The sequence below is a fragment of the Rhinolophus sinicus genome, chromosome 8 (genome assembly GCF_057876585.1).
Source record: "Rhinolophus sinicus isolate RSI-liver-muscle chromosome 8, RSI-T2T, whole genome shotgun sequence".
In the NCBI taxonomy this organism is placed as follows: Eukaryota; Metazoa; Chordata; class Mammalia; order Chiroptera; family Rhinolophidae; genus Rhinolophus; species Rhinolophus sinicus.
In genome coordinates, this window is record NC_142508.1 from 65,331,711 (window position 1) to 65,350,033 (window position 18,323).

The 18,323-nt window shown below is 48.1% G+C and overlaps 1 protein-coding gene across 3 annotated transcripts in view; it reads left to right on the top strand.

The window, feature by feature from the left end:
* RANBP10 (RAN binding protein 10) overlaps positions 1-18,323 on the top strand; it is a 56,458-nt gene that overhangs the window by 16,353 nt on the left and 21,782 nt on the right. For 2 of the 3 annotated variants that reach the window (XM_019756077.3, XM_019756086.3), the window contains exon 3: positions 3,534-3,586. In XM_019756077.3, the coding sequence (XP_019611636.2) occupies positions 3,534-3,586 (53 nt within the window). Of the gene's footprint in view, positions 1-3,533; positions 3,587-7,039; positions 7,280-18,323 lie in introns of those variants that run through there. The other variant, XM_074314712.2, reaches the window with a different exon arrangement.

Consider the following 18,323-nt stretch of genomic DNA (forward strand, 5'->3'; position numbering starts at 1 on the left):
AACTTCATTCTTTTGCTTGTGGATATGCAGTTTGCTCAGTACCATTTGTTGAAAAGATTGTCATTTTCCAATTGAATGGTTTTGGAATCAGTTGACCACAAATCAGAGGGTTTATTTCAGGGCTCTCAGTTCTATTACGTTGGTGTATATGTTTATCTCTATGCCAGTACCAACACTGTTTTGATCATTGTAGCTTTGTAGTACATTTTGTGAGTCCTCCAACTTTTTTCTTCTTCTTCAATATTGTTGGCTATTCAGTGTCCCTTGAGAGTCCATGTGAATGGCACTGAATCTGTATATTGCCTTGGGTAATACTGACAACTTAACAGTATTAAGTTTTCCAATCCATGAACATGGGTGTCTTCCCATGTATTTGTGTCTTTTTAAATTTCTTTCAGTGTTTTATAGTTCTCAGTGTACAAGTGTTTCACCTTTTTGGTTAAGTTTATCCCTAGGTATTTTATTTGTTTTGATGCTACTTAATTGGAATTGTTTTCTTTTTAGATTGTTCAGTGTTAGTGTATAGAAACACAACTACTTTTTGTGTGTTGATTTTGTATCCTGCAACTTGGCTGGAAACTCCACAACAGTTTTTTTGTGGAATCTTTTCCACATATAGGTTCATGTCATCTGTGAACAGAGATATTTTTACTTCTTCCTTTCCGATTTGGATGCCTTTTTTTCTTTGTCTAGTTGCTTTGGCTAGAACTTCCAATACTCTGTTGAACAGAAATGGCAAAAGCAGGTGTCCTTGTCTTGTTCTTGATCTTAGAAGAAAAGCTTTCCGTCTTTCACCATTAGGTATGATGTTAGCTGTGGGTTTTTTATATATGGCTTTTACTGAGATAGTTTCCTTTTATTTCTAGTGTGTTTAGTGTTATTGAGATGTAATTTAACATTCTGTATAGTTTACCCATTTAAAGTATACAATCTAATGTTTTTTTAGTGTAATCGCAGGGTTCTTACAGCTACTTTACCCTCTTTGCTTATCCCAGTCTGGTTGGATAATAGTTTTCAAGGTCATGAAGACTTGCTGGACGGTAGAAGGCTGCATCTTTTTGTAGTTGTCGAACATCATATTTTTGGAAAAGACATAATGTAGCCTGGTGTTTGAAGAGTTGGGACCTGAACATTGACTCAGCTCTAACCTCATATGAGTAAGCAACCGAGGCTCCTGTGGGCCTGCTCCCTATGCCATTGACACCTGGAGGTGGCATGGTACCCAAATGTGGGTACCGGCATCCTCTGGCTGCTTTGCTCTTAGCTCCTGCACTCGGATCCTCAAGTTAAGTCGGGGGTTTGTATAGCTCCCAGGCCATCCACTAGTAAATACTGTCCTACCTATGGGGCAGAGAGTCTCTAGGAAGGTGTTGATGGCTAGCTGCCAGTGGTGGAAGAAGCTTCCCCTATGGGGTGGCCTAAGCAACTTGTGTTTTGAGCACTCGTGCCTTAGTAGTTCCCCATTTCCATGGAAGGTTGTAGAATCAGAGCCCTGTTGCTGGTGGCTCAGCATACACTTTCTGGATGAGCCTTGACCTCCTCTGTTTGCAGTAGCCTTAAGTGGTCAAGGGTTACCCAGGAGCACATATGCTCCAAACACAAGCCCTCACCTTAGCATCAGGAAACCTGTATGCTAGGGATGGTGTCACGTGGTGTTGGGCGGCGGCCCAGGCCCCTCTGAACAGGGCAAGATGGTGGGCTGGCACCCAAGTCAGGTAAACCCCGGGCTTTTTTGCACTTGTATATGTTGGCTCGATGGCTGTAGGGCAGGTGGGATCGTTCGCTGCTTGGTCAGCCAAAGCATTGAGGGAATGGAGACCAGCTTTTGGCAGCCTCTACCATGAACAGTAAGGAAGGTAATTATTTGGGCTGCTGTTTTTCTGGGAAAACGTGCAGGTTTTAATTGAATGGGAATCCGGCTAGCAGGCTTACACAGCTTCTGCTCCTGCTGTCCCCTTCTGGCAGGAGGTAGCAGGCAGTTTGTGAGTCTCCAGGCCCTTTGCACCATGGGAGTCTGTTCCTTTTCCTTCTCTGCCCTTTCCTTGAACCCCTGCAGGCCAAGTCACCAGGGCCATGTATTGGTCTGCCTTTACCTGGTTCTTGCCTACCATGATGGGGACAGCTAGTTTCAGAGGAAGGCGCTTGGGTCAGCGCCTGCCATCCCAGCCTGAATCTTTAGTTGGATGGTAGACGCTACTCTCCTAAGACCCAGTGGCACAGCCAGCCAGAGAGGGGCAAAGGGGCATTTACTGCAGGTGAGGGACTTGCCAGGACAGGAGTGCCATGTTGTGGGGACTCTGGTAGTGGTAGGAAACAGGTACGTAGGTGCATGGAGTATGCCAGCAGAGGCAAGAAATAGTCCGGGGTGGGAAAAGGTATATGGAAGTGTTCCTGGCAGAATTACTTATGACACAAAATAGTCAAAATGTAAATGTACAGCCACTTGGAAATGGTCAAAATAAGGCAACCTTGTGTCATTGCTTTAAAAAACATGTTTTATTGTGGTAAAATGTACATAACAATTTACCATGATAACCATGTTTAAGTGTATAGGTCAGTGGTATTAAGTACATTCACGTTGCTTGCAGCCATAGAGTTGTGCTTCAGCCCTTGTTTGGTTGGTGTTTTCAGTATTCTGAACTCCTCAACTACCTGTTGACACACACATGTGGTTAACGTCAGGCATCGTGTGGGTTTCTACTATTTCACTCATAGGAGATAATGACTTGTTTCTCTTATTTCTAAGTTCTTGGGGAAATACCTCACAATTTCTTTATGCACTACAAACATTTAGACTGAAAAAAACTGTTCATTTCCTTTTTGGTCTGCCCTCTCCTGAGTGACACTGAGACGTCTTTGGCAGACTTGCCCAGCGTGGGCCCCACCTTGCTGTGGGCGGCTTAGTTGTTGAGGCACCTGGGCGGAAGGAGTGAGGAGGTGGGTCTCAGGGGCCTCACACCCCACCATCTGCCTGGAGCGTTGGAGTGTTGGGAAGTCCAGTGGTGATGTATAGGGCGAGGGTAATGAGTTTTGAGACCCCCAGAGAAGAAGCTCTGAGTGAGGGGCCTTGCGATCCGGTAGCTCCAACCTGGCTGTCCTTTTCCCCTGTCCTGGTCCTTGCTGCAGAGCAGTTTGTCCGGTGGATTCATCGTGCCTTGCTCTGCCAAGCACTTCCTAGGACTGAGCTCCTTACATTGGGCACTTCTTGGGAATGGATTCTGCTGCCTTAGCTGGAGCCAGAAATCAAGGAACTGGAAGCAGTGTTTTTCAGGAAACTTTCCTTTGAAACTGAAGCCAGTGGTTCCTGATTACAGATACCACGGTTTCTTCCGCTGCCTGCCTAAGGCATTGAGATGATTTCCATTAGAAAATCCAAATGTAAAGCTTCTCCAAGAACTACTAGTATTTAAGAGAGTCTCTCCAGTCATTGTTTTTCCTGTTTTTGTTTTTTTGTCTTTTACCAAGAAATATTTGAGAAGGGAAATGCATAATCATTTGCTAACCAAAATTTTTGTGTGTGTGCTTTTTTGAAGGTACATGGGAATAGGACTCTCAGCTCAAGGAGTCAACATGAACAGACTTCCTGGTGAGTGACTGGTTAAGAAAGCATTTGCTCTACTCCCCTGATCCATTCTGTGATGAGAGTCATGGCGGCAGCCAGGAGGCTGGAAAGGACTTTGTCTGCAAGGCAGGCCATTGGGTAGAGTATCTTGAAAGGTGGCCATCAGGCTGGCACGATATGGGCTTCCATTCCAACAGTTAATTGGCAAGTGATTGTCATTCGTGGAATTTGAACTGTTTGCAGTGAAAACCAAGTGACCTGAGCTTGCTCCCAGTGGGGACACACCTCAGTAGCCTTCACTCCCATTGGCCTTTGTTTGACCAGCTTGGGACTCAGGCATATACGGGCAGGAAGGCTGCTGCTAACCCTGGCTCCTTTGTTACTTCACCATGTTAAAGGTCGCAGTCTTTATGTGGCCTCCCAAGAGAACATGATTGAGGCAATTTATTAAGAAATGGGAGGATGTGCATGAGAATTGGGTTGACAGCAGCCGCAGGTTTGTGGAGTGCTCTGGGCCCTGCAGATGAGATGGGCCACCTCTACCACCCAGGCACCCTTTCAGCCGTTTTCTGTCCAGTGGTTCATGCCCATCCCTGGACAGAGCATAGCTGAGGGGACAGAAGCCCCCACCACAAACTGGTGGGTCCCAGAAGATGGTCCTAAATCCATTTGTCCCATGAGTGGCAGAAGTGACATGGTGTAAGCTGCCCTGACACCATCATGGAGGCAGAAAAGTCCCTAGGTTTTTGTCATTGTCAGAAGCAGCTCTTAAAACTTGCATCTTTTCCAGTCTGTTTCATGTTAATTGTAGATTTTTTTCTGATAGACTGATTTCAAACACTTGAAATCTACTTGCTCAGGATTCAACTAATTGTCAGGAACTTAGCTTTTTTTTTTTTTTTTTTTTTAAACTTTGATCTGAGTGAAAACTGGCTTTTTGTTATTAATAAGAATGTGTGTGTGGCATGTCTGGCTTCTGTGTAGCATGTGGCTATGATCTTTGTTATACAAGTCCCGGAACTTGGCTAACTAGATGTGTCTACAGCATCCATAGCTCTGCTGCTTAGTGAATAAAGAGCTTGAAAAAGTAATTTCCCATCAAGGGTAAACTGATTCTTAATCTTTCTCTTGCTGTAAATGTGCTCTTTGAACTTTTGCATGCTTTGGTGAGGGAGGAAAGAGGCTTTTAAAGGCTTATACAAAAATAGCAATCATCTGTTATTGGGTGGCACTTTAAGCAACCATGAACATGAGTTAAATAAATTTTTGTTAATTTTCATAAAGGAATATATGCAGCCATAAAAATGAGGATGTTCTTTAGATACTGACTTGGAGTAATCCCTAGGGTGTGTTAAGTGAAAAATGTAAAGCATAGAACAGTATATACTATGCTACCAAATGTGCAAAAAAACAAAAGAGGGAAAATAAACATATGTATCTGCTTGTACATAGATAGAATATCTTTGTAAAGCTACAGAAAATTTGTAATGTTAGCTGTCTCTGAGGAAGGGACAGGGTAGCTGGAGACAGGACTGGAAAGTGAAAATATTTTCTCTTATGAAGCTTTCAGATTTTTTTCCTTGTGAATATATTATCTGCTTTAAAAATATAAATAAAATTAAGACAAAATAGACAATCAAATGCCCCTGCATCAAGAAGCCCTCACACCTGTCTTTCAGGTGGTCTTGGAACGCAGACTTTACCACGTGCTAAGCTTGGTATTCTGAGTTCCACATGCTCATTCTTTAGTGAGAACTGTTTTTGCGTGACCCATTGGCTTTGGGATCCATGGAGTGAAGCAGACGAGGTGGGGGTGGTTCAAGATTCAGGGTGACCTGAATCTCTTTGAGACAGAGCCATGTGGACTCAACCTAGTCGTCTTATTTATAAGATGGAGCTTTTGACCCCTCTGGGATGGTTAGCGGCCTGCTGCTGCTCATGTGCTTTTGGCATTGTTAATGTACCATTGTAGGGCAATCCACTTGGCCCTGGGGAAGTCAGATCTGGCCCAGGTACGGGGGGGTGAGGAGGGTTGCCCATAGGAAGAAGGGACAGTGGATGAGGCATTAGTTCCCACACTGGCACATCAGGAGAGTTGGCACCTTGTTTACTTCCCCAATGGTGCAGCTCTTTTTTGGCAAGAGAAAGGGGCCTCGGTGTTCTGTGGATGTTGCACTTGTCTTCATTTTCAATCTGCAGGCCAGTTCCTGAGGGTTTTCCTTCCTGCCATATCTGATCATCTCTCCGATTATTCCTTAAGGTGGAAAGCATGAGTCAGATTGCATCTAGATAGTGATTCTCCCTAGGAAGGATGGCTGCCTATGGCTTTCCCAGGGTACACGGCTGGCTGAGTGGCTGGACAGACCTAGCACAGGACAGATGTAGGGATAGAAGGGAGGCACCCCTCTCAGGAATGAGGGTGGGCCTACCACTATTCATCCCAGTGCTGGATTTGGAAGCTTTCTGTTTTCTGGACTCACTTTTTTTTTTTGTTGCTGTTGATGAGGGTCATTCATTCTCCAAAACTGAAAGTCTCATGACTCATAAACACTTGGGACCTGAAACTACTTGCATGGGGAGGTGTTATTTTGTAGTTAAGTTTTGAAATCGGGAAGCATGAGTTTTTCAACATTTTTTCTTCTTTTTTAGGAATGTTCTGGCTATTCTGGATCCCTTGCAATTCCATATGAATTTTAAAATTAGCTTGTCAATTCCTATAAAGAAGTCAGCTGGGAGTTTCATAGGGATTGCATTGAATCTGTACATCAGTTTGGGAAGTATTGCCATCTTTTTTTTTTTTTTTTTTTTTAAATAAATTTTATTGGGGAATATTGGGGAACAGTGTGCTTCTCCAGGGCTCATCAGATCGAGGTCGTTGTCCTTCAGTCTAGTTGTGGAGGGTGCAGCTCAGCTCCAAGTCCAGTCACTGTTTTCAATCTTTAGTTGCAGGAGGCGCAGCTCACTATCCCATGTGGGAATTGAACCGGCAACCTTGTTAAGAGCTTGCTCTCTAACCGACTGAGCCATCTGGCCGCCCCAGTGTTGCCATCTTGATGATATTAAATCTAATGATCCACAAGCATGGAATGTTTTTCCCTTTGTTTAAATCTTCTTTAATTTCTTTCAGCAATATTTTGTAGTTTTCAGAGCGTAAGTTTTGCATTTCTTTTGTCAAATTCATTCCTAAGTATTTGATTCTTTTTGATGCTACTGTGAATGGAGTTGTTTTCTTAATTTCGTTTTTAGGTTTGTTGCTAGTGTAGAAAATATAATTGATTTTTGTATATTAATCTTGTATTATAATCTTTTCTGAATGTTGCATGATTCAGTTTGCTAGTATTTTGTTAAGGATTTTTGCTTCTCCTTTTATTTTCTTTGTCCTTCTTTCCTTTGGTTTCTTACTTCATTTCCCTCCATACTCTAGGTATAGTTATGTCATTGTATTTTAATTTTCTTACTAATAAAGGTAGGTATTGTTAGACATTCTTTTCTAAGTACTACTCACAAATTTTTATATGCTGTTTTAGTTTTTAATTTTAAAGTATTTATTACATTCTTTATTCTTAATTTTCTTCCAGACCCAGGTTATATTCAAGAGAGTAGAGTGCTCTGTAATTTTTCCATGATTGGGCACTATTTAATTATATGTTTATTTGGCTGAGCCTGGCTTTATTCCATCGTGATCAGGAATATAATGTGGGCTGCCTTTTAAAAAAGGTACTTAGTACTGGTTTATACTCTAGCACAATCAGGTTTTGTGAAATATGTAGATTGAGTTTGTTCTTGATCTATCATATAGTTTTCTATACACTTGTTTTTTTTCTTATTCCTTTACCTATCTATATATGTTATAAATTTGTTACCAGGGAGGCAAAAAGAATTTGGAAATGATGTACTGGGCCAGGGGCTTTGGGTTGGAGGATATGAGCAGCTGTGGGCCCCATGGCTGGTGCTGGGTGGGGAGTCGGTGGGGTGTTATGGGGAGCCACGGAGGGGTTTAAGCAGGGGTGTGACCTGCCGAGGAAAGAGGGGCAGCAGCAGGTGCAAGGAGGCTCGCAAGGAGACTGTCTCAGTGGAGTAGGATGATGGGGAGGAGAGGACAGGATTGAGTCCTGTGGGAAGTGATTCCCTGGGCTTGGGACCTTCACAGTAGTGGGTGATTGACTGCAAGATACTGGTGGTGTGTTGCCAGAGTTTTGCTGACAAATTTGTTTCAAAATGCTTTTATGAATAAAATGGCCCAGTAATGACCATTTTCGAAGCCAAGTCTCAGTGTCATTAGGAGCAAGTGGGAGAGCCTGAATTGAGCAGCCCTTGTCTGAATCAGTCCAAGAAAAGGGGTTAACTTAGGAAGTCTAGTGTTGGCCTACTCACCTGACACTGTCAAGGAATACCTGGCCTTTGGCTCTTAGTTCTACCTTTTATGAGTCCTCGGAAGAGAAATTTATGAGGAAGCAGAGGCCCAAGTGTAGAACTGAAGCCACTTTTCTTACAGTTCTTGATCTAGTTGAGTGAAACCAATACGAACAGGTGATGGGCTGACCCGAGAGAGAGTCTCTACCCTTTTCTCTCTGAAGTGCTTCTTAACTATAGGGGACAGATAACCTTTCTCTCCCCGCCCCCTTCCTTCTCTACTCCAGGCAACTTGTTTCTCTGGTTTCTTTTTGGGTCTTGTTCCTGATTAGGACTCATAGTAGCTGAGTGAAGTGGGTGTGGAGGAGGTGGAGGCAGTTCTCACCTTCTTTGAGGAATCCAGAGGACTCTGGCTTGGCCTATGAATGGCCCGGCCCTGCAAGTCAGTTAAAGGGCAGCCGGTGGGCCCTGCAGGCAAGAGCATACAACTCACTCCTCTGTCTCCACTCTGTCTTTGAACAGATCATACCTCCAGAAACCTCAGTGCTTTCCTTAAGGTCCAGCAGACAGTGAACCTGCTTGCCCCACAATGAGGTTATCTTCCTGCAAATATCAGAGCCTCAAGAGTTCCCTGTCTCTGCTAAAATCACTTTCTGCCCTGGCCCCCAGCTGGGACTCCTCAGAATAATCTTCATGCCCTCCCTGTCCCTCATCCCAGGGTACTGCTTTTCCCCCAGACGTCTCTTTCATCTGTCCTCCTTCTCTGTCTCTACTGTCATTGTCTCTCCACTGGGCTGTCTCCACGGCCTCCTGATTGCTTTTCCTCAGGCCTCTGCTCTCCACTCTGTGTACACTGAGCCCCTTGCCTGCTCTGGGCCTCTGATCCCTCTGCCCTGTGAACCCTGCTCAGCCTCTTCTGCCTCCTCTGCCTTCCACACATGCCACGTGCCACTCAACAGCATGTCTGTGTGGGTCCCCAAATATGCTGCAAATGTTCCCCTTGGCAGATGCCCTTCTTGTCCTGGGGGTATCCTTCCTGCTTGTGACCCCCTGTGCAACCTTGCCTGATCCCTTTAGCTCTGATCACATCTCTAGGATGACACTTGTCACCTGCCTCGTGTGACTTTTTTACATTTACCCAGCCGTGTCCTCGCTGGGTTGTGAGCTCCTTGGGTCTCGGATCACATCTTTTTTATCACCATTCTCCCAGAATGAGCACAGATGCACTTGGGTTGTGGGAGGAGGCCATTCATGCATTTTGCTGTGCTTAACACAGTGGCTTCAGCAAGCCAAGTGTGGTCGAACCAGTCTTGAGTCAGGTCCCCACTGGCCTGCAGCCTGCCTTTGGCTAGAAGCCTTCATTTGGAGCTCAGGCTCCTCCCCTTCCACCCTCCCACCCCAAACGATTGTGGTGCTGATTCTGTGGGAGGGCTCTGCCACCACTTTCTACCTGTAGGAGGAATGACCGTACCACCCCTCCCCACCTTCTGTAGGTCTAGGCTCATTGTCCATGAACCAGCTTCTGGTTGACTGGTCATGGGAGTCAACAGACCTGTAGGGCTGTGGTGGAGCAGTATTGCTCAGTCGTTAAAAACATGGACACTGCAGCCACGCTGCATTGGCATCCTGGCAGCTGTGTGACCTGGAGCAAGTTATTTAACTTCTTTGCACCTCAGTTTCCCCATTTGTAAAATGGAAGTCACTCTAGTCTGACCTAACTCATATGCATATATGGAATGGGTAAGAGCGTTAAGTGAATTAATTCCTGTAAAGTGTTTATAATAGTGCCTGACACAAAAAAGGGGTACATAAATGTTAGCTAGTGTGTTACTGAGAATGGTATTTCTTCCCTACGTGAGGAAGGAAGTACCTGTACATTTAAGGTTCTTTTACGAATGTTTGTATATCAAAGTGGAAGTTAGCTATTTTTCTACCTAAGGAAGGAATTACCTATATGCCTTAGGTTCTTTTATGAATGTGTGTATATCAGAGTGGAGTTAGCTGTAATCAAAGCTACGTTTTTCTCTCCAGGGTTTATGTTTTCTGTATTTGAGTAGACGTGTTGGCTGGAGTTGAATTATGGAGGAAGAGGATGGCACAGCAGCCAAAGTCAGGATGGTGATGTTTCAAGTTGTTTTCTTGTACTGGCTCAGTAAGAGCCCTCTAGGGCTGGCAGGGGCCTCTAGAGGGCTGCTGTTCTGGGGGTCTCGCTTGGCCCCGGGGCAGATGATAACAGAGAGTACCTCTCATATTAGGCTATGGTGTTCAGACTTTCCTGGGAGTATATGGGCGTGTGGTAGCTTGTACCGTCAGAGGTTTCTGTTGAAAGATGTAGAAATTGTAATGTTTACCTTTCGTAAGGTGTTTTTGGCTTCCTTAAGCCTGAAACCAAGGAACAGGTGTGGCTCACAGTAAGAATGTCAGAACCCTTGGCTAAACAGCTTGGAAGCAGGGCAGCAGCCTCTGCAGGCAGGTGAGTGCACCAGTCGCCCCACCCACCTACCCGTGAGCTGGCAATGAACGGCAGCGACGGGGTCCTCGGATTGGGGAAGCAGGGAGGAAACGTCAGGGGTGTGGCTAGACAGTAGGGTTTGAGCTTCTCCCAAGCTAGGGGGCTTTGAGGGGGTGAGGGCAGGACAGACCTTCCTTCTGGTCTTGTACCTCAGATAGAGCGAGAGAGACTCAGGCTGGGCTGATATGTGGCCCCATCAGCATCAGAGCTGGGCAGCTGATCAGCTCCTCCTCACCGTTTCTGTGGAGGAGGCAGCTGTTCCCTTGGTGTGGCATATGTTACCTTGACGGTAACCCCTCAAAGGAGAACCCAGGTCCATTGAGGCATACTTCCCTTGAACTGTTGGAAAAGAAGCAGCTGGAAGAACCACAGCTTGGGGTTAGGGGTGAGGAGTATATCTCCTGAAGCAGATGGCACCGGGCAAACACGCCTTGGGGTGAGGGGTGGGAGGGCAGAAGGACTGTCTGCCTTCTTTCCACAGTATGGCCATGTTCAAGTGAGGATCTTTTCCTCTCCCTAGAGCTTTCCTCACTGCGCCTGCTCTGAGTGGGCTGTTAAGAGCATGCCCTGGGGAGTGCTCTGGCTGGGCCCTGCTTCTCCTGGGTGGGACACATTCTGCAAACAGCTGATATTTTACATCTGCACGTGCCAGAGGGGAGCAGCAGCAGATAGTGGAGATCAGGGCAGAACAGCGGGGTCCGTGCCCAGTTCAGGAGGGCAGAGGCTGGCTCCTGTCGGTGTGGCCGGCACTGACAAATAGTAGGGTTATGCTGCGCGGCCTTCCTCCCTATCGTCAGAGTACATACAGCACATGCAGTGTCGGGTCTCAGTAGCAGGTGGCTTTGCAGAGTGCATGTCTTAGGGCTTACTAGCAGTCAATGGGTTTCCTGTAGTCTCGAAATGCTGTTTTTGTCTGTACCTGCCAAATAGGTGCTGCTTCTTCCCTACTCCGTGGAGGCTGGGGACCCTTGTTGCTCACAGCTGCTGTTTCCCCACTCTGCCATTAACCACTGCCTCTTGGAGCACCTTTCTTCCCCGAATCTGCAGTACTTGGCAGGGGTCTGCCATGGGGATGCTCAGTCCTGCTTTCTATGAGGGAAGCCATGCTTCTCTCCAGCTGTGTGGGGCGGGGGGTTGAGACGTGATGGCCCCCGAGCATCTGCATGTACTTCCTCCTGACCCTGGCAGAGCACCTGGGAACAGGCCTCAGCTTCCTTGGCATGACTGTAGGTGCCATGTAAGCCTACCAAGTGAGTGCCAGCTGAGACTGCAAAGAGACGCAGCCAACTGGTGATGGCCCTGCCGTTCAAGCCTACAGGGACCTCGAGGCAGCCCTGCCTGGAAAAGGGAGCAGCCAGGAAATTCTCCGTAGCTACTGGGTAGTTGCCCAAGACCAGGGCTGTGGGAAGATAGAATAGATTGGGGTTTGTGTGCCTGGTGCTGTCCAGCCCCTTGCTGCCTTTCTCACTCCATTGTTTCTCTGTTTGAGATATCTACAGGAAGAGACCTGATGGGAGTTGATACCCAGGGGCCTTGTAGCTCTGGAAGTCCAGAATGGAGGGTGGTTTGGCAGTTGGGCCCAAGGGCCAGGGAACTGGTCAGAGCCTTTGGTGGTTCACATGGTGGTTAGCAGTGCCGGTGCTGCAGGAGCCGTCATCGCCCCTGCTACAGAACTTGTTTCATGTCTCTGCTTCCCTGCTGCTCCTCCATGGGCCAGCAGCACCCTTGGCCTGATGGCCAGCTGAGCCCGTGTTCCTTTTCCGTGGGCCTGGAGGAAGACCAGTATTAGCACAGCATACAGGGCTGCTCGGTAACCTTTTGAAATGAGGCAATTCAGTCAGACCTGGAAATTACTATTCCTGGACTTGGGAATTCCTTGTCTATGGTATGCTGCTTTTTTCCAAGTACGTACCATCTCCCATCTCTGTAGCACAGAGGTAAAAATTCGGGATTTTAGACTGTATTTTTCCGGGCAAGTTAAGTCTTTTGAGATAAGATGTTTCATCGACAGCAGAAGGGCCAGTTCTGAAACCCAAGTTTGCCAGTCTCTGAAAACAGCTTCTCAAGTGTCCTCTGGTGTGGCTGAGGCTGGAGCCACATCAGACTGGAGCTGAGCAGGGACAAGTTACTGCTCAACCTCTTGTCTCCCTAGTGCTGGGCAGAGGGAAGCTGTATCTAGGGGCCTCAGAAACACTGGGGCACTACACCTGAGACTTGTTTGGGGAGGGTTTTGCTATGCTCATCCCTCAGGCTCCTACATTATTACCAAGGGTCATTCGTCCACTGATTTTCCCCAGACTTTCAAAAGGAGTTCAGTATAAACAAGGAAAAGCCAAACCCAACCCCAAAAAAGACATACCAAAGTCTAGGAACTGAGGTTGCACCTCAGTTTTGCAGGACAGCGCCACCCTTTTCCTTAGCCTGATTCAGCAGAGATGACAGACCCAGCCTGTCCTATGGGAGCCTGAGGTGTAGGTGGGTAGCTGCCAGATGTGCCAGATGCCATATGAGCCATGTCCTAGCCAGACCCAGCTAGACTCGTCTGGCTGCCCCCTGGGCTTTTCCTGTCCATCAGGCATCTGTTTCTTTTGGGTTGGGGCGGAGGAGTATGACTTATGGAAGGTCCCTTTATATGCAGGTGCTGGCTCTATAGTCCCTTGCCCTGCCCAGGCTTCAAGTTGATACCTGGCTGTGTCTCAGTAGGGCCTGGCTGCCCCTGCGGGGGCCGGCTCCACCTGGTGTCAGCAGCTACCTGCAGAGACGGACTTTTTCTCCTGCCCTTTTCACTTTGGCTTCCGTGCTGAGCGCCATGAAGCGATGAGCCCAGGGAACCTCTGGCCCCTCTGGCCTAGAGCTGCCAGAAGCGTTGCCTTAGGGTTGTGTTGATTGGGTTCCTTGGTCCCGTGATTTGCGGTAATAGCCACTGAGTACTGTGATGGGCCTTCTCCGATGCCGTACCACAGCATTTGCTGAATAAAACACTCACTTTTGCTTTCCCATTATCTGTTGTTGAGCTGCTCCAGGGAGTGCTCCTGTCAGATTTTTTAATTTTTTAAGACACTTGGGGTTTATGGCAAAGACATCTGATGGATTTCCGGGTAGGGATAGCTCTGAGACCACCCTTGAGAAGCAGCCCTGCCATGAGGTCCTCCATGGCACGTGTACTCTCTCCACTGCAACTCTCGGCCCAGGAAGGACCCTCGGCAAGCCAGCCCAGCTCCATTCCTGCATAGGCAGCCTCAAGAGTGACAATCTGAGAGCCACTGGGCACGGCTTTTGAGCTCTACCAAGTACTCTGGTGATCAGGTGGCCTCCCCAGGAAATTGGGAACAAACGAGTGGAACAGGCCTGGGGCTGCTGTTGATGGGCTCTTAGGAGAGGTAGATGGTGACTAGCTCCAGCCCTGCCTGCTCCTTCAGGTGAAAAGGGAACAGGAAGTCTGAGGCACCCGGCTTGATCACCGAGCTAGTGTTAGAGACGGAGAGGGATAGAAAACTCGCATGCGAGGACCTCCTGTGGGAGGTTCAGCCAGGTGAACTTAGAGGGGCTCAGAAGTGACAGAATTGGGATTCAAACCCAAGCCTCTCTGACCTCAAAGTCCAGTGATGACTGGGACCCATTTACTGGGAAGAGATGGCTGGTTTGGTGGCATGGGAGTCAGTGCTTAGGCCAGCTTTGTGAACAAAGCATGGGCTGGACTCTATCTGGGTCGGCCCTGGGCCGGGACCAGAACCCGGTGGTCAGACACAGCCCCAGCCCCCTCCCAGGGTTCTGTGCTAATGTGCTGATGGTGCAGAAATCTTTCCTCGGGGCAGCAGGAACCCTCTTCATTCCTGGCTCTGGGACTGAAGCCTTTGATGTACCCTGGCAGATGGGAGTGGCATGGGGTGGGCTCCTGGAGCCATCATACCCGTCCTTAGCACTCCCCTGGGACTCCCACCTGTAGGACACTGTAACCAGGGGATGGCATCTGGGAGTGCCAAGATGATGACCCATTTCCTCAGCCACCCCTGCACTTCTGTGACTGGGAGTTCCCCTGTGAGTGATGATGGAAGGGGAAGTGGGTCATGCCAGAGCATCTGAACTGGGCACCTGGGGCCTCTTGCCTCCTGGCTTGATAGTGGCGTGGCTTTTCCTTGCATCCCTGGCATCTGAGAGGTGCCTGGTGTGGCAGGGGGTAGGCTTTTCTGTGTGGGCACCGGGCTGGCTACTTCTCTGGTCTCTTTGGAGAGGGAAGAATGGTTAGCTGGGTGGCACTGTCTGTCAGTGTTGTCCCATTGTGCAGCCCCAGGCATCCTCTGAGCCAGAGCCACTTGGACCTGACTCCCTACAGCGCCTGGCCCAGGCAGCTGTGTTCCCTTGTTTTCTTCTGGACCTCACATCCTACTGTCCCCTGAGATAGCTGCCTCTGGCCCTGTGGTGAGGGTGACAATTCTCACTCCAGCCTCACATGAAGCCCATCCAGAGAGGGGTAAGCACTTATGCTGCCAGGACCCATGCTTAGAAAGTTGCTGGCTTTCGCTCTAGGGCAGGAGTGGGAGGTAAGAAGGGAGGCCCTGTTCTGAAGCAGAGGGTCGTGGGGCTGCAGCAGAGCCTTGCCCAGGCAGAGGTGTGGGAGTCACCATAGTTGCTGGACCCTCTTAACGGGATGGGGGACTTAGAATATGGATTCTTCTAGAGCTGGCAAGTAGATTTGCATCACTTGTCCTGTTTCATAGATGAGGAAACTGAGACCCAGAGAAGTTAAACGACTTACCCAGGGGTAGAGCCAGGTCTGGAGCCTGACTGCAGGCCTCTTTCCAGGGCCCAGAAGTAGCTTCACCATTAGTCTGTATAAGTAGGGGAATGATGCAGGCAGACAGCTCTAATTTTCTTTATTTTCTCTTTAAAAAAAAATGATGACAAAACTTACAGTCAAGCCCAGGATTGCCCACAGACTGTGTGTCACAACGTGGTCTGACCCATTGACAATCTTGTACTTCAGGTTTCCTGCCAGTCCTTGGCCACATTTCCCTTTTCATTTCAACAAACATTTCATGAGCACCTACTGGGGGCCAGGTGTTATACAAGGTGAACAGAAAAATGCTTAGATGTGTTCCCTTGAGTCAGAGAATGTTCGTTGCTTCAAGGGAAAGAAACCCATCTCTAATCAGCTTGGTTTGCCAGACCTCAAGCAGGGCAAACAGAGGAGCCAGGTCTCTCTCTGTCTCTGTTGCTTGCCTCTGCTTTCTGCTTGTTAGCTTTAGTCTGTTAAACTAGCTTCCTACATGAGGTTGGAATGGTGGCAGCACAGAGCTTTGAGACCCCGCCTCTCTTCCCTGCTGGAGCCACAATGTTGGCACCGGAGAAACTTCTTCTTCAGAGAAGGTGAATGCTATCTCCCAAAGAAGAAGGGCTGGCAGACCACTCTTGGCACTCCTCGTTCCCCTGTCCTGCTGTTTGTGGCCTTGGGGGACGGGCACCAGGAGGCTTTGCGCCCAGTCCCTTCTCAAAGTCAACAGAACCCAGCCAGACCCTGACAGGGAGTAGTGCTCAGGTCAGCCCAGCCTGGGGTCCAGAAACCTTGTAGGGGTCCCTGACGTTCCCTCTGATGGAGCCCAGTCTTGAGGAATTCGTGCTGTTCTACTTTTAGAGCAACTTCTTCCCTATGATTGGATTGGGGTCTGCCTCAGGTAGGAGGAGGTGGTGGCTTCACTCCCGAGGTTACCTGCTTGGCGCTCACCTGAGTGTCCCTCAAAGGAAGGAGAACTGAGCTTCTGAATAGTGTTCTCTGTAAGACCACAGGCTTCATGCAGCTTCTCAGTGCCTCAGTTTCCTCGCCCCTCTGATGAGGATTACAATACCTGCTGATTGTTTCCGAGACTCAGAATGTTTCTCACAAGTAGACACCCTGGGCCCTTTGACAGCGATGTCTGATTGCTACCCCCTCATTTTGTAGAGAAAGGAACCAAGTTCTGAAGAGCTGAGTGACTACCCAGGGCCTGCCATCGTGGAGGGACAGTGCTGTGGCCAGGCTCAGACTGCAGCGGCCCTTCAGGCCACACTGGCTGCCCGGGCACTCGGGCTATAGTGTCTCTTTCTAACAGAGGCCATCCTCTGTAGGAGGCTGGCCTGAGACTAACAATGACAGACTGGCTACAAAACGTACAAAGGAGGCTGGGTCTTGGCCTTCCGGCTTTTCTCCTGCCTGCCCAATTCCTAAGAATGGCAGTGGTAGGACCAGCTTCCGACGGCCTAGGGAGGTTCGTCGACGGTGGGATGGCTGAATCCATTTAGAGTAACTTCATTCCCCTTAACATCTCATCTATTTTGGACTTCTTGTGTTTGTTCTGCCCTTTCTAGTTTTTGACTAGCCTGAATTTTACTCCCAGAGGAAAAAGAAAGCCATTTATCAGGACAACACAGTAGGAAAATCCTCCAGTGACTTCGGGTTTTCTGTCCACGCCACTGTTGGTTTAGTGAGTGTTCTCCATCACAGCCTTGGTGCATGTGGTGATGAGCCACAGTCATCTCACATGCCTTGGATAGCCTATGGGTGCCAGCTTGGCTGTCTAAGACATCTCAATCTTAACTTGTTCAAAAGACCCGCTCCTCCTGCCTGTCTTCCCTGTCTCTCCGGAAATGGTACCACCATCCACCTGTTTGCCCAGGACAAAAACCTGCGAGGCATCCTTGTTCCTCTCATACCATTAGCACCCACATCCAGCGAGTCCTGTCAACTCTGCTCCGAGTTTTTCCTGAGTGTCACTCACTTCTGGCCCCACGGGCCGCCTCAGACATGCTGAGCTGTTTTCCTTGACTCCAAAAGTTCTTTCTGATTCTTTCATCAGACAGACCTCTCTGCTCAGGGGTCACCACTCAGCGAAGACTAACTTGACTACTCTCTCCCCGTCAGTCCCCATCTCCCCACTCCCATTTCTATCCCATCATCTGGCTCTGTTTTCTTCCAAGCACATTTTATCTACCAGTTGTTTTCTTGTTTGCTTATTGGTTTTCTTGTGTGTCTTCTCTGCTCCCTTCACACCACTCTCCACCCACTTCTGTCAACTCCCTGGAGTAGGTCTTTATTAACTAATTGGTGGCAAGTGGATGATGCTTGTCCTTTCCAGAGGATGGGAAGGTAGCACCGTGACCCTAAACTAAGCTGTTGCCACAGCCACTGTTACTAAACGAGGTATATGATGGCATTCTGTTTACCCCAACCTGCCTTTCACACACATACACATACACTGTATATATACACACAGGCTCTTAATTGTGTTTGGACAAATACTGGCTATAAAATGATAGCTTCAGTTGAGGGTACATTATAGCTCTGATTTTCTTGGAAAAGCTTTTAACGTCACTGTGAGGAGACAAGGAGCTGAGGTGTTTCTCTGCACTAATCTCTCCAGGTGCTCAATAATTTCTATAGCCATAGGGGACGGTGTTATTATCCTATTGCTGCTGTAACACCAGTAGTGGCTTCAAACAATCATCTTACAGTTCTGGAAGACAGAAGTCCTAAAATCACGGTGTCAGCAAAGTGTGGTGGTCTTTCTGAAGTCTCGGGAAGAATCTGTCGCCTTGCCTTTTCTAGCTTCTGGACTCCACCTACATTCCTTGACTTGTGGTCCCATCATCCACCTTCAAAGCCAGCTTGCAATCTGTCTGCTTCTGTCATCACCTTGCCTTTCCTGACTTGAGCTTCTTGCCGCCTTCTCACAAGGAACCTTATGGTGGCATTGTGCCCCCCCCCCCCCACGTAATCCAGGATAATCTCCCCATTTGAATTTACTCACTTATGCAGAATCTTTTTTATCATGTAAAGTAGCATATTCGTAGGTTCTGGGAATGTGGACATCTTTGGGAGGCCTTATTCAGCATACCACAGGGACTGAATTTTCTTCCTTTGGG